General features: G+C 25.2%; 10 protein-coding genes across 10 annotated transcripts in view, besides 21 other annotated features; 4 read left to right on the top strand and 6 right to left on the bottom strand.

Annotated features, from left to right (window-relative positions):
• The window catches only part of EDI_204150 (uncharacterized protein), a gene marked incomplete at both ends in the record, with an annotated part of 1,547 nt that extends 1,498 nt beyond the window's left edge, over positions 1–49 (top strand). The window contains one exon of the mRNA XM_001741003.1: positions 33–49. Within this exon, the coding sequence (XP_001741055.1) occupies positions 33–49 (17 nt within the window). The remainder of the gene's footprint in view (positions 1–32) is intronic.
• A 17-nt stretch (positions 50–66) lies between these two features.
• On the bottom strand, positions 67–508 carry EDI_204140 (uncharacterized protein; the record flags this gene model as incomplete). Its single annotated transcript, XM_001741002.1, has 2 exons — positions 67–75; positions 122–508. 2 exons carry the CDS (start codon positions 506–508, stop codon positions 67–69), a joined length of 396 nt encoding a protein of 131 aa, XP_001741054.1.
• Positions 509–900: 392 nt separating this feature from the next.
• Positions 901–966: a sequence feature (AT_rich).
• EDI_204130 (60S ribosomal protein L6-3, putative) lies at positions 926–1,636 on the top strand (the record flags this gene model as incomplete). The annotated part of the gene is made up of 1 exon (XM_001741001.1): positions 926–1,636. One exon carries the CDS (start codon positions 926–928, stop codon positions 1,634–1,636), a length of 711 nt encoding a protein of 236 aa, XP_001741053.1.
• A 28-nt stretch (positions 1,637–1,664) lies between these two features.
• Positions 1,665–1,785: a sequence feature (AT_rich).
• A 90-nt stretch (positions 1,786–1,875) lies between these two features.
• Positions 1,876–2,469, bottom strand: EDI_204120 (40S ribosomal protein S7, putative; the record flags this gene model as incomplete). The annotated part of the gene is made up of 1 exon (XM_001741000.1): positions 1,876–2,469. The coding sequence occupies one exon, from the start codon at positions 2,467–2,469 to the stop codon at positions 1,876–1,878; it is 594 nt and encodes a 197-aa protein (XP_001741052.1).
• Positions 2,470–2,508: 39 nt separating this feature from the next.
• Positions 2,509–2,596: a sequence feature (AT_rich).
• Positions 2,597–2,671: 75 nt separating this feature from the next.
• On the bottom strand, positions 2,672–2,980 carry EDI_204110 (uncharacterized protein; the record flags this gene model as incomplete). The annotated part of the gene is made up of 1 exon (XM_001740999.1): positions 2,672–2,980. The coding sequence occupies one exon, from the start codon at positions 2,978–2,980 to the stop codon at positions 2,672–2,674; it is 309 nt and encodes a 102-aa protein (XP_001741051.1).
• Positions 2,981–3,118: 138 nt separating this feature from the next.
• On the top strand, positions 3,119–3,668 carry EDI_204100 (uncharacterized protein; the record flags this gene model as incomplete). The annotated part of the gene is made up of 3 exons (XM_001740998.1): positions 3,119–3,188; positions 3,236–3,297; positions 3,348–3,668. The coding sequence occupies 3 exons, from the start codon at positions 3,119–3,121 to the stop codon at positions 3,666–3,668; spliced, it is 453 nt and encodes a 150-aa protein (XP_001741050.1).
• Positions 3,307–3,346: a sequence feature (AT_rich).
• Positions 3,516–3,635: a microsatellite.
• Positions 3,669–3,726: 58 nt separating the features above from the next.
• Positions 3,727–3,789: a sequence feature (AT_rich).
• A 62-nt stretch (positions 3,790–3,851) lies between these two features.
• Positions 3,852–5,938, bottom strand: EDI_204090 (uncharacterized protein; the record flags this gene model as incomplete). Its single annotated transcript, XM_001740997.1, has 3 exons — positions 3,852–3,982; positions 4,040–5,786; positions 5,867–5,938. The coding sequence occupies 3 exons, from the start codon at positions 5,936–5,938 to the stop codon at positions 3,852–3,854; spliced, it is 1,950 nt and encodes a 649-aa protein (XP_001741049.1).
• Positions 5,794–5,859: a sequence feature (AT_rich).
• A 74-nt stretch (positions 5,939–6,012) lies between the features above and the next one.
• Positions 6,013–6,080: a sequence feature (AT_rich).
• Positions 6,081–6,110: 30 nt separating this feature from the next.
• On the bottom strand, positions 6,111–7,094 carry EDI_204080 (ubiquitin carboxyl-terminal hydrolase isozyme L5, putative; the record flags this gene model as incomplete). The annotated part of the gene is made up of 2 exons (XM_001740996.1): positions 6,111–6,903; positions 6,952–7,094. The coding sequence occupies 2 exons, from the start codon at positions 7,092–7,094 to the stop codon at positions 6,111–6,113; spliced, it is 936 nt and encodes a 311-aa protein (XP_001741048.1).
• Positions 6,216–6,265: a microsatellite.
• Positions 7,095–7,149: 55 nt separating the features above from the next.
• Positions 7,150–7,276: a sequence feature (AT_rich).
• Positions 7,277–7,427: 151 nt separating this feature from the next.
• Positions 7,428–7,453: a sequence feature (AT_rich).
• A 242-nt stretch (positions 7,454–7,695) lies between these two features.
• Positions 7,696–7,782: a sequence feature (AT_rich).
• Positions 7,783–8,054: 272 nt separating this feature from the next.
• Positions 8,055–8,089: a sequence feature (AT_rich).
• Positions 8,090–8,108: 19 nt separating this feature from the next.
• Positions 8,109–9,116, top strand: EDI_204070 (WD repeat-containing protein 82-B, putative; the record flags this gene model as incomplete). The annotated part of the gene is made up of 2 exons (XM_001740995.1): positions 8,109–8,807; positions 8,874–9,116. The coding sequence occupies 2 exons, from the start codon at positions 8,109–8,111 to the stop codon at positions 9,114–9,116; spliced, it is 942 nt and encodes a 313-aa protein (XP_001741047.1).
• A 213-nt stretch (positions 9,117–9,329) lies between these two features.
• Positions 9,330–9,363: a sequence feature (AT_rich).
• A 46-nt stretch (positions 9,364–9,409) lies between these two features.
• Positions 9,410–9,444: a sequence feature (AT_rich).
• Positions 9,445–9,972: 528 nt separating this feature from the next.
• Positions 9,973–10,051: a sequence feature (AT_rich).
• A 241-nt stretch (positions 10,052–10,292) lies between these two features.
• Positions 10,293–10,320: a sequence feature (AT_rich).
• Positions 10,321–10,608: 288 nt separating this feature from the next.
• On the bottom strand, positions 10,609–11,169 carry EDI_204060 (uncharacterized protein; the record flags this gene model as incomplete). The annotated part of the gene is made up of 1 exon (XM_001740994.1): positions 10,609–11,169. The coding sequence occupies one exon, from the start codon at positions 11,167–11,169 to the stop codon at positions 10,609–10,611; it is 561 nt and encodes a 186-aa protein (XP_001741046.1).
• Positions 11,170–11,186: 17 nt separating this feature from the next.
• Positions 11,187–11,234: a microsatellite.
• A 175-nt stretch (positions 11,235–11,409) lies between these two features.
• Positions 11,410–11,440: a sequence feature (AT_rich).
• Positions 11,441–11,512: 72 nt separating this feature from the next.
• Positions 11,513–11,548: a sequence feature (AT_rich).
• Positions 11,549–11,676: 128 nt separating this feature from the next.
• Positions 11,677–11,747: a sequence feature (AT_rich).
• The last annotated feature ends 1,362 nt before the right edge of the window (positions 11,748–13,109 follow it).

Here is a 13,109-nt window from a genome sequence, read left to right as displayed (position 1 = left end):
CTTCATTTAATAATTCTTTTATAATTCCAAAGACTTGAGGAGGAATTAAATCTAAATTACATATTATTAATTTTCCTAATTCATCCATAATTTCTGATACACTATCTAAACTTTCAAATACTAAATTTTCATTTTTAGTTTGTGTAGGATCAACTGAATCAAAATAGAATCTTGGGTTAGTCATCATTTCATTAACTAATGTTGATATAACTTTATTTAAATATTTAGTAGAAGTAGATTCTATATAATAGAAAAATAATCGAGTAAATGCTGAGTTCCCACGAAATATAAATGAAGATGGTGGTGTATTTTGAATTTCTAATTTTCCCAAAGAAGATAAGACTTCTCTAAGTAAACCATAACTTGTAGCATATCGTATTAATAATTTACAGTGAACTTTTGATTGAACTAGATCACATCCTTTAATCATAATTTTGCAATATGTAAGAAGTAATGGTGTTGGTTTATGTTGAAAGAATAGTTCAGATATACAAGGGACTTCAGTCATAATAAAAAAAGAAAGAAGTTTTTAGTTTCTTATCTTTTTTCATGAAATTTCAAAAATAATACTTTGCATCTTTAATTAAGTATTATTGATTTTTTAATGAGTCTACAATTCTAAAACCAAAATAATAAACAGTCTTTTTTATTTTATTTTTGTTAAAAACTAAATAAAGTCCGTGTCAACAGGTTCTACTCGAAGATGTAAAATAACTAAGAGCCCTAACCAATAATTAATAAAGAAGTTGTTCGAGGAAATAATCCTAACAATAATGGTTAATTATCAAAAGACCTCTTTTCCTTTTTTATCCATTTTTCAAAAAACTGATTAGCTTCATAAAATCTGGACAAGAACCCTCATTAATACAAAAAGAAATATAGAATGACATAATCAAATACTTTTATAAAACAAAAATTTAAGAAAATGTTATTTACTAAACAAAAAAATAAAATAAAAAATAATAACAAGTTTTACCCTATGAAAAGAACTAAAAAAGATGAACCCTTTAAGGACAACAACATGTCAGCTCCACAATGGTTTGTTCCAGTTAAAGCAGGTGATGCTAAAGTTCCAGCTTATTACCCAACCGATGATATGATTCAAGAACAAAAGAAGAAATTAAGAACAAGAAAAGGAGCTAAAATAACAGCTCTTGATAAACCAGCATGGAACCTTGAAAAATTAAGAAAAAGTATTGTACCAGGTGCTATTCTTATTATTGTTGCTGGTAAATATGCAGGAAAGAAAGTTGTTTTCTTAAAACAATGTATTAAATCAGGAGCTCTTATTGTTACTGGACCATTCAAAATCAACGGTGTTCCATTAATGAGAATTAACCAAAGATATGTTATTGCTACTTCTCAAAAGGTAGATGTTTCTAAAGTTGATACTACTGGTGTAGATGTTAAATTCTTCAAAAAGATTGCTATTAAGAAAGCTGCCTTTGGAAAAACTGTTGAAGAAGATTTTGCTAAGAAACAATATGAAGCTAAGAAAGCATCAATTGTCGAAAAACAAAAACAAGTAGATGAAAGTATTGTTGCTGAAATTAAGAAAGTTCCATACCTTAAAGAATATATGGCTTCTTACTTCACACTCAAGAATGGTGACCATCCACATCTCCTTAAATTCTAAATGGAATTGAATATTGGGTATGATTTGCTTTTATAATTATATTTTAATTTTTCTAATTAAATAAATAAGTAGTAAATTTTAAGGAAATATTGATAATAAAATATTCATAACTTTTTTAAAGTATTGACTCTTTAATAAAATATATTAAACGTCTTTATTGATTTAAAAATAATAGACAAAACAATAAAATCAAAAAAGATACCTAAAATTGTATTCCAAAACCTCGATGATTACATTCCTTAAGCAACAACTGGGAATGCAAATTTAACCTTTTCACCAGTAATGTTCTTGTAAACAGCTGAGTAAATTGGGAGCTTAGCCTTGACTGAGTTCTTTAATTTAGCATCATCAACGGCAACAAAAACGGTTTTAGAGTTAGCAATTTTCTTGTTGGCTAAGGTGACATGAACTCTTTGACCAGCAACTTCAACTGGATATAACATTTCATTCAAATAAGCTTCATGAACAGCCTTTGAAGTTCTTGATCTTGGTTTATAGTCAGTCTTTCCTGATTGTCCAGTTTTCTTAGTATGTGCAACAACTCTTTTACCAATAATGAAGACTGGTCCATTAAGTTTCTTTTCAAGTGCTTCAATAACTTTTTCGAATGAAGCTCTGCAAATTCTCATCATTCTTAATGGAACAAAAATAACAGTAGCCTTTTTATCTTTGCTAATAGTAACTTTCTTAGCACTAATAACTTTAAGTCCCTTGAGTTCTGGAATTCCAGCAACATGTTCTTTAACAAATTTTGAATAAGCATCGAATCCTGGTTTTTTAACAACGACTTGAGTAGCAACTTGGGATTTAGCAGCAGTCATCTTGCCAGACATGGTCTCACTGATTCACTTCTCAGTTCAGAAGGGTTGTGCTAATTTTTTATAAATTTTAAGGGTTTTCTAATATTTTTTATTTTTTATTACTATCTTTATTTAATTCAATTATTCATTTTTTATTATTCAAATTTCTATGATTTATGGAAAATTAAGCTTATTTATAAATACATTAAATTTCCCAAAAATGTACATAATCAATTCAGTTACTTCTTAATGCTTCATAAGACCCTTTTCTTTTTTGATATTTTTGCTTTTTCTCTTTATACTGGTTTTGAACTTTGCTGAATTCAGGTAATTTTGTGAATTGAGTTGGTGTTGGTAATATTTCTTGAGTGGTAGTGTTTGAAGTGTTTGTTGTTTCAGAATTAAATAACTGAGATAAGGAATTAATAAAAGTGTCTATTTTTGATGGAGGTTGAAAAACATTAAGTTCTTCTTGATTCTTTTGGTTAGTATTAAGTAAAGGTGTATTTTCGGTAGGCGTAGATTTTGGACTTGAAAAATCCATAGAGCCAGTTAATAAAACAGTTTTTATGACTTCTCTTAAATATTCTAACACTTCTAGTTGTCCTTTCAGTTAAAATAGTTGATAAACCAAAGATTATTATCAAATTTAATCTGAACTTAAAATTCAAAAAATATTTCAATGGAAGAAGGAAAAGTATATGATGTTGAAGTAAAACCAATAGTTAATGATGAAATTATTGTTTTTGAGTGTTTGTGTGTATTTGTTAATAAAACAAAGCATTGCAATAATTAATAGCGAGTGCTGTTGGAGGAGTTGAAACTCTAGACCAACCAGATGTTGACCAAATTCAAATAGAGGTTTGTTTGATTTTAAAGTTTAATATTAATAATTAAAGTTTAATTTTTAGGGACAAACATATCAAATGGTAAATAAACCAAATCAAAAAATTCAATTTATATTACAATATTCAGATGAAGGAATTCAACTTCATGAAGTAAAACTGAAAAGGTTAGATAAGAAAGGGATATCTCAAAGTGATAATAATCAAAGTATAAAAATGGAAGATGAAGAGTCAGATGTTGATGACTATTTTGGAGAGAACGAAGAAGAAGATGACGATAGTAATGAGGATGATGATAGTAATGCAGATGCGCTTGCTGCATTTGACAATGCTGACGATAATGAGAATGACGATTTGAAGGACTCAGACAGTGAAGGAGATGATTGAAGAAAAAGATTAGTGTAACAAAGAATTCCAATATTGAGAAATTATTATAAGAAGAAAGAAATTAAATTATTATTTTTTGTTTTTTTTTTTGTTATTAAAGAAAAAGACAAAATAATTAAATGAAGAAGATATTAATTTACGATTAAATCAAACATTCGATAAATGTAAATATATAAAATCATATTAAACAGGAACACTCTGTTCTGTAGTATTTAAGAGGGTTTTAGTAAATTCGTAAAATAGATTTAGGAACTGTTCTACTGAATGGTCTTTTGACATTCCAGAAATAACAACTTCATCATTAAATTCTTGGTCTATTAAAAGTTAGTGAGAGCGTTGTGATTTATTTTACAAAAAAAAATGAAACAAACCATTAGAAAAGAAAGGTTTTGGAAATCCCCATTTATCATTAATTGGAGAATTAACTTTGAATATTAATATTGTTCTTGGGTCTTTATACAATGTTGATAATGCACTTGATACCATAATTTTATCTTCAAAACAGTCATATCTAAAAAATGCATTTGCATTACAATATTTAGCAATATCATGTAATAATTGTTCAAATGACTCTGGGTATTTAGGATGTTCTTTTATCATCCCACTTATATTTTGTGTATTATTTTCATAAATTTTTAAAACTTCTTTTTTATGTTCATCAATTAAACTTGGTTTTTGTGGTGATTCCATTACTTTTTTATTTTCTTTTTTCTTCTTTCTTCCTCCAGACCCAACACTTCCAGTTTTTGACTGACTGTCTTCTTCTTTAATACTTTTGCTATAAGGCTTTTTTATTTGTTGAGGAACTATTTTTTGTTGGACAAATGGAGGTGTTTGTGCTATTGTTTGTTTCATTTGAATATTTGGTTGTATTTGTGTAAGAATAGGTTGACTAGTTTGTTGTGGTAATCCTGTTATATTAATTTTATTTGTAGTTAATGGATGAGTAAGGTTTGATGGTGTCAAAACATAAATTCCTCCTTTTTGTTGTTGGGGGAGTTGTTGGGTATTTAATTGAAGAATACGTGAAACTGGGACTTGTGTTGGTTGAAGTTTAAATGAAATTCCTTGTTGTATTTGTTGTGGCATTTGAGGTAGTTGGTTTGATTCTTGTTTTGTTTGAAGTTGTTGTTGAGGAAAGGAAGCTTTTTGTTGATTAAGATTAAAATTTAATTGACTAGATGGTATATTTATTGGTTGGTTAGTATTTCTTTGGGTGATTGGTTGATTCAAAGATTTAGAAATATTATATCCAATTTTTTGACCAGATAAGTTACCATTAGTATTAAGAATAAAATTACTTGTTTGTTTTTGGTTAGGTTGTGAAACAGTTAGTGGCTGCATAGGGATTTGAGGGTGAATACTAGGAAGATTATTTTGGCTATTAGAATGGATTTGGGTAGGAACTATTTCTTGTGCAACACCATTACTAACAAAGAATTGTTTAGTTCCTTGAGGAGTAATTGCTTGAAAAAGTTGAACTTTTTGGTCAAGACGAAGTTGACCATTTTGAGTTGTAATAAAAGGAGTAACAGGGATAATGCCTTGAGTTTGTTGAAGTTGTTGTAATTGACGTAGTTGTTGTAAGCTGATGCTAGTTTGAATTGGTTGGTTTTGTTGTTGAGAAAGAGGACGAGTTTGAGTATTATTAACCCTAGACAAGTTTTGAATTTGTTGAAAATTTTGATTTGGTATGGTATGAAGGTTGGGCTGTATTTTTTGAATTGGTTGAGGAAGGGTTGTTTGAATTTGTTGTTGTAATCCTTGCCTATTAATTGATTGATGAGAAGTAACTAATTGAGGTGTATTAACTAATTGAGGTTTTGGAGTTTGTTGTTGACGAATAAAAGAATGTTGGTTTTGTGTTTGAAGTGATTGAACTTGAGAAGGTTCTAATTTAACTTGAACCATGGAAGGGAATACTTGAATAGGTTGTTGAGAAGTCATTTGAACTCTTTGAGAATTAGAAGGAATAGATGATAATATTACTTGATTTATTTGTTCATTAGAAGAAGGTAAATTAGATTTTAAAGCAGAGAATTGTTGAACACTAGGTAATTTACCTTCATTGATTGAAGGAATAAAAGGGATAATACTTGGAGTCGTTTGGTTAGAATTCTTAAACTAAATTAATACTTTTTTAAAAAAGGAATGAATAAAATAAATTATTTATATTAACAAAATATTTATTGACAAACAGTGGTAATTCCCTTTGGTTTTTTTTCTTCTTTTTTTTCTTTAACCTTTCTTTGTTTCGTTTGTTTAGGCATTTTACAACTGAAAAAAGAGAGTTCTAATAATTTTCTTAGAACCCCTTTTTTAATAGTTACCATCAATTCCCCTCAAATTTATTAAATATTAAATTTTTTTATTTAAATAAATTTTTATAAGATATGTTTTATTTAAATTTATGATGTTTACTCTTTCTTTTATAATAATCAATTACTTCTTTGTTATTTCATTTATTTGTTTTTCTACTTCTTGTTCTAATTTATGATGTTTTCCAAGAAATAGAATTAAATTTAATGCTAATGGCATATAATCATGTTTTCTTCTTTTATTTTCTTTGTGTTGTTGTTCTTTAATTTTTTTTTCTTCATCAATAATATCTTTATATATTTCTATTTGATATTCATTTTTCTCAGCAATAGCATTTTCATATAATTCTTGATATTTCTTAATTTGGTCTTGAACCACTGCTAATAATGTAAATTCAAGACTTCCTTGCATAGCACTAATAAGTCCTTCAAAAAATGGTTTCATTCCTGTTATAGGCCAATTTTCATCAGCACCCCCAATAATAATTGGTCCTTCACTAAGTCCATCAAGTAATAATAATATACCATTATATGGAATGATACTAATAAAGTGATACGCACGTCCTTCTACTCCTTTTAATTTTTTTGATATTTTATGTTCAAGTATTTCAGATGGTTGAGCAAAATCGTTATGAGTTTTTCTAATTATTTCATTATTTCCAATAGCCAATCCACGTTCATGAGGATTTAATGGTAATGTCTGATTTTTAAATTGTTGTAAAGTTGGTCCTAGGTTAATATTTGGGATGTTCATTAATGTCGATAATATTGCTTGAGTAGCACATGCGTTTTGAACAACTTGTTCAGCAAAGAAAATATCAGGATATTCATTTGTTTCAATAAAACTATATTCATTTCTTATATAATTTATTGCTTGTTTATTGTATTCAAATAATAAAATAAATCCTTTTATTGGTCTAGATATATTAATCTATGGTTCTTTCTTTTAACAATTAAAAGCAAACTTAATTCGTTCAAAAGTAGCAGAGTCATCAAAAGAAAATATTTCTTTAAATTGAATGTCATCACATCCTAAATTTTTTACCATTTCATTAAATACTCCAGGATCAGATTCAATGGTATTCCAGTTAAATGTTTCTTCTTCCATGATAATTGATGTATGAATTGATTATTGAGTTTTTTCTATCACTTTAAGTCTTTTCAAATTTAATAATATTTATTTTTATAAAATAATAAATTTTACTTTTTTTAATATTGTATTATAAAACAAAAAAATTTATTTATATTAAATAGTATTAATTTATTTTATTTCTTTTTTTTTTATAAAATGCTTTTAAATAGATGCTTTACTTATGTTTTATTCAGACTTTCTTTGTTAACACTAAGTTAAATACGTTTTATTTTTAAATAACTTTTTAAGAAACTTGACCTTTTAACATGTCATAGAATATATTGTTTTTTTTCTGTCAATACTTCTTTGATTATTTTATTTAATATTTTATTATTCTTATAAGAAATTAGTGTCTTACATTAAATTGACTTTTATTAAATCCACTCCTATTTTATTAGAAGTTTGGTTCTGTTTATTATTGAAAGTTTTTTTTGTGTTATAATACAACATAAACAATTTCTTTAATAGGAGTTAATACACTTTTATTAGGAACGTTGTTATAACAAAAATAATGTAATTACAGCTGATTAACTACTTCATACAATAATGTTCTAAAGTGAGTATTATCTAGAAATGGATTAAAATTTACTTTTTTTGTAAATAATGATTAATAAATAAATAAGAATAAATAGTTAATTAATAATATTATTTAAATTTATTTTTTGTCTTTCTTTATTTATGACTATGACAATAAGATAAAGTTTGATCAACTCTATTATTCAATTTATAATAAAAGTCTGGTTTTTGTAATAATGCAATAAATTGTATTCTTAAATTCTTTTTAACAAAAAGGTTCGACTAGTTTAGTAAAGTTGGAAATTGTTATTATTTAATATAATAGTTATGAAGAAGTAACCCTGTTGATATCTATAACTTAAGTCTCCAGTTGTTAATATAAATTGTTATTTGTAAATGATTATCAAAAGGATTTAATCGTTTTATATAACAAATAATTAAAAGAAATAAAAAAAGAACTTTAAAACCTAAACAATGACTGATAATAAGATTGAAGAAATTGAGAGGTATAAGAAGAGTTTTGTATATTCTGAATCTGAATATGAATATGTTAGTTCTGCATTTTCATATGACGGTGAAATTTTTGTTACTTCAGGTGGAGATAATACATATCGAATCCATTCATTAAGTAATCCTAAAGAACCTACAATATTAAAATCACAACTTTTTGGTTCTGGAATGATTAAATACACTCACCACCCACATGTTATATTAACTTCCTTTAATAATAGAGGAATATTAAATTCATTAGGACTTCTTTGTTTTGACACTAAAGAGTTTGTTCGTGTATTTCACGGTCATACAGATGAAATTATTTCTATTGACCATAATAATTCGAGTGACATGTTTTTATCAACCTCTCTTGATTCTCATGTAATGCTTTGGGATCCCCGTGCTAATAATCCGTGTACTTCAAATATTTTCTTTGGTAAAATATTTCCAGTTGCTTGTTTTAATAATGAAGGTACAAAAGTTGTTGTAATAGAAGAAAATAATGGTCATGTGTTTGACTTAAAAAAGTTCCCTTATGAGCCACTTTTTAATTTTGTTCTTCCAACAGAAAGGTCTTATAGAAAAGTTACTTGTTCTCTTGATGGGTCCAAAGTTGCAGTTTCATCACCATCAGGTAATATTTTTGTTATAGAAAATTTTGAATCTACTGCTCCTATTATTGTTTGTTATTTTTTCTTTTAAAGTTTTGTTGAAACACTTATCAAGGTTTATGCTTATCAAACATAGAGGCCTATCAGTACTAAACTTACTAAAGATTCTCCTTGCATTGAGTTTTCAGTCGATGGATCTCGTCTTATGTTTTCAAGTGGATTTGATGGTAGTGTTAATGTGTTTAATTGCATAGATCATACTACAATACCAATGCCTCAAAGTAATCAAACAACAGTACGTTCAATAAAATGTAACTATAAATATCCAATTGTAGCAACAACATGTTCAGTGGTAAATTGGTGGTCATATGATGATTAAATTAAATTTTGGTTTCTTGTTTTTTGGATATTTTACAATTATAACACATATTTTTCTTTATTAACTATGTGAGTTTGTATAATTCTTTTTAAATTTTAGAACGTTTTTTTATAATGATTTTGTTGTTAGAGAAAAGATATTGTAACCTTATCTTCATTAAAAAACATATGATAACATGTCATTGATTTAATTAATTAATTCTTGATATAACCCATATTTTTTTTATTTTTAGTATATATTTTTTAATGTAAATGAAAGATTGTTTTGCAATAAAATAACGTTTTTTTTGATACAAAATATTACTAATATATACTAAAATATTTAAAAACAAGACTTTATATAATGTATATTCATTTAGTTCTTTATATCTGAGAAATATGAGAAAAAGAAAGAAAGATTAATTATGCAAAAAGCATCTAATTTTAAAGAATATTACAACAGATAAAAAGATGAGTGTCAATTTTATGTTAATAATTAGATACAAATAAATTAATTTAGACTATAAACAAAATAAAGATATATAGAAGAAATAATGAAATATTATTAAAGTAATAGAACAGAATTTTCTTTAAAAGTTAAAGGGAGTATATATATATGAAAACACAAAATTGTAAAGAAAAAGACTAAGAATAAAGAAAAGATATTTACAGTGCTAGAGACATAATTTGAGAATAGAACAAGTAATATAACTTAAGGTATTAAGAAAAGTTAAACTTATTACGAAAAAAATATTAATTCAATATAAGATAACAAGTAAAAGTTCAAAATACAATAAACAAATAGTGTTGTATTCATTTGGTATAGTGCTCATAATAATTCTTATTAATAAAAAGAAACAAAGAAAACATCACTTATGAAAATAATAAATAAATTTGTTCTATTTTTATGTTAATTTATTTAAATTTATGATAAATTATAAATATAGTTTTAAATAACAAGAAAAAACTAGAACTAAAAATTAGATTACAAGTAACATGAATTATTTCACAAACGCTACTTAAAAAACATATAGAAATTATATATCAAATAAAACAATTTAAAAAGAGGGTTATAACTTATCAAAAATTATCATTTGTTATTAAGAGTATTAACTCTAGTTTATGATTAGTATTTATTTAGTTGTGAGATTGGATTTAAAAATGAATATAATAAATAATGTGATTTTGAGTTAACTTGATAATAAACAATTTAAAAAAAAATATTTGAAGTAGGTAAGTAACAAAGAATTGAAATGATATAATTTATAGTTCAGTTTTTGTAATATAATTAGAAGATATATACAATAAACGAATTGGTATTTTTTATTGTAACGGAATAAATAAGAAAAAATAAAAGAAATAAAAGGTTTTTTTAATAAGAGATTTTGAAAAGTAAAATTAAGACTAGTAAAAGAATGAATAAAAGGAGATAAAAATATTAATTAACTGAATCATATTTTCTTTTTACAAGAAAGGCAATCAAAAACAAAACAATAACAAGTAGTAAATTTTTCTTAATAATAATGAGTTTCTTGTTTCTTTAACAAATCACTTAATTGTTCTCTTTCAACCATAATTTGACTAATAATTTTTGCTCGTTCATTCTTTTCTTTCTTAATAGATTCAACTTCTCTTTCAAATCGTTTTTCAAATTCTAATTTCTTTTCTTGAAATTGTTTCTTCCATAATTTGAATTGATTATTCATTTCTTTTAATTTACTTTTTCTGATTTCTTCGTCTTGTTTATAAATTTTTTCTTTTCCTTGTTTATAAGCCATTAACATTTTTTGTTGTTGTTCAATAACCCAAGAATTATAATTTTTTCTTGCTTGAAGAATTCTTCTTCTAATTTCTTTTTTACGTTTTTTAAGTTCTTGAATTTCTTTCTTAGAGGATTCTTCTAACATTCTCATTCTTTGTTGGAATATTTGATATTGTGAAATACTTGGTTTACTTACTTGTCCAACTTTAGTAGCAGAGTAATGGACTTGAGGATAATTTTGTTTGATTTGTTCTTCCCAGTATTTTTGTGTGTCAATTGAATATGCTGCTGAGATTATTAACAATAAAATCATCTGTGAATTATAAATTATGTTTTTTTTAAGTTTTTATTTTTGTTTTTTTCTTTTTATTTGTTTTTTGTTAATTTTGAATTATTATGGTTTTTTTCTTTCAATATAAATATTTCTTGATTTGTCTTAGATTTTACAATTACAACTTCATTAATTAATATGAATTATTATTTCTGAAATACTCAATTAACCTCTTTTATACAAACACTTTTTATTCTTCTTTTTTAGTTTTTTCACTCTTACTAATATTTTTAAAAATTTATTGTTTTAAAATGAAACAAATTGTGCTCATTCAAATCTTATTTGTTTAACAGAAAGGTAGCAACTTGTTGTTATCGATCTTTCCATTAAATACTTTTATATTTTATTAATTTTTAATTTTCTTAGATACGTGTTATTTTTTTTAGATTTGTATTAAATAAGTATATCAATAAATCAGTATGATATAATATTAGTTTATCAATTTTTAAACAATAAAATTCAAAAACAAAGTCTCTATTTAATTGAGTCATAATTAATAATTAAAAAAAGGTATATTTCTCTTTAAATATTCTTTGATTAAAAAAAGTATTAAAAATTTTCTCTAAAGATATTCAATAACCAACAAATTCATAAAGCCCCTTATAATAAAACAACGACTCTCCTATAAGTATCAGAACTAGTATGACCATTCTTGTTATAACTTTTGCTCATCTCAACCCAAGAAAAATAATAAAAACAATTAATGAAATGATCTATCAAACACTGTCTATAACAAAATTAACAAAATTCTTGTTGAAGAAATAAGAATTCGTTCAATCCTCTCTTCAGTTTACTATACACTGACGTTTATAAAGATTTTAACTAAGTTAAGAAATATGAAAAATATGGAAAAAGACAATACAATACTTTAGTAGACCTTAATTAGAAATTATGAATAACTTTTAACGTATAAAATGGAACACCAGCGCAATTGTATTCATTGACTGAGTTAAATCTTTTCAGTAATGAAGTTATGTTATGTGAAAGAAAGTATTAGAGAATTATTATAAAAGATGACAACTAACCCCAGAGAATGAAAGGACGAAAAGAATAACATTTAGCTTGGATAATTTCTAAATTCAAATCTATGGAAAAAGTGTAAATTCAATTGTTAATGAAATGTTGATTATACTAAACCTTGAAAATGAGAAGGTTATATTCTCCAAAATTTGACACAAAACTTTACGTAGGCATCACAAAAGAAGAAGTTCATTGTTACTCTACTTATTTTATCTAAAGATGAAAAGAGAAAAGAACCAAAAACATGAAATTTTTAATTTCCTAAAGAAGGGATTTGTATATAATAGTTTATAGCACCATAAAGAAATTAATCACAAAACGTTATTAAGACCAACTGAAAGAAATTGAATTTTAAATGAACAATAAAATGAAAGTAAATTAACAAGAGTGTCTAGAGCGTATGAATTCAATGCAATTTCATTTACATAAATATGTCATTTAGTATTTATGTTTGATTGATGGAAATAAAGTTAACTACTGCTATAACAATTAAGAATTAAAGTTATTTAATTTGTTGAAAATTACTTCATTAGTTCTAACAAATTGTTAGAAGAATTAAATGTAAAACAAGAACAGTACATTTCTTTCAATAATAAACGATTAGTAGCATAGATCTTTTTATTGCTTCTAAAATACAAAAGTAAATGCATTATGGTAAATACTAAATCAGAAAATTCTTGTAAAAGAAAAAATTATAAAAAGAGCCATTTTTTTTAATCTGGAAACGATAAATACAAGAATCATTAGTTTTAAGTTCGCCTTTGAAGTTCATTGAAAACCACTAAAAGAGCCAATCAAAATCAGAATATATATATAGATCAATCTATTTCTATTTAAAGAGAAATTTATTTATAGAAATTTGCATAAAAATTTAAAAAAAAAGGGGGGAAATAGAAGGAAGG

This window comes from Entamoeba dispar, genomic scaffold, assembly GCF_000209125.1.
Source record: "Entamoeba dispar SAW760 scf_1105229463483 genomic scaffold, whole genome shotgun sequence".
NCBI classification, from domain to species: domain Eukaryota; phylum Evosea; order Mastigamoebida; family Endamoebidae; genus Entamoeba; species Entamoeba dispar.
This window is presented reverse-complemented; position numbering and strand designations above follow the sequence as displayed.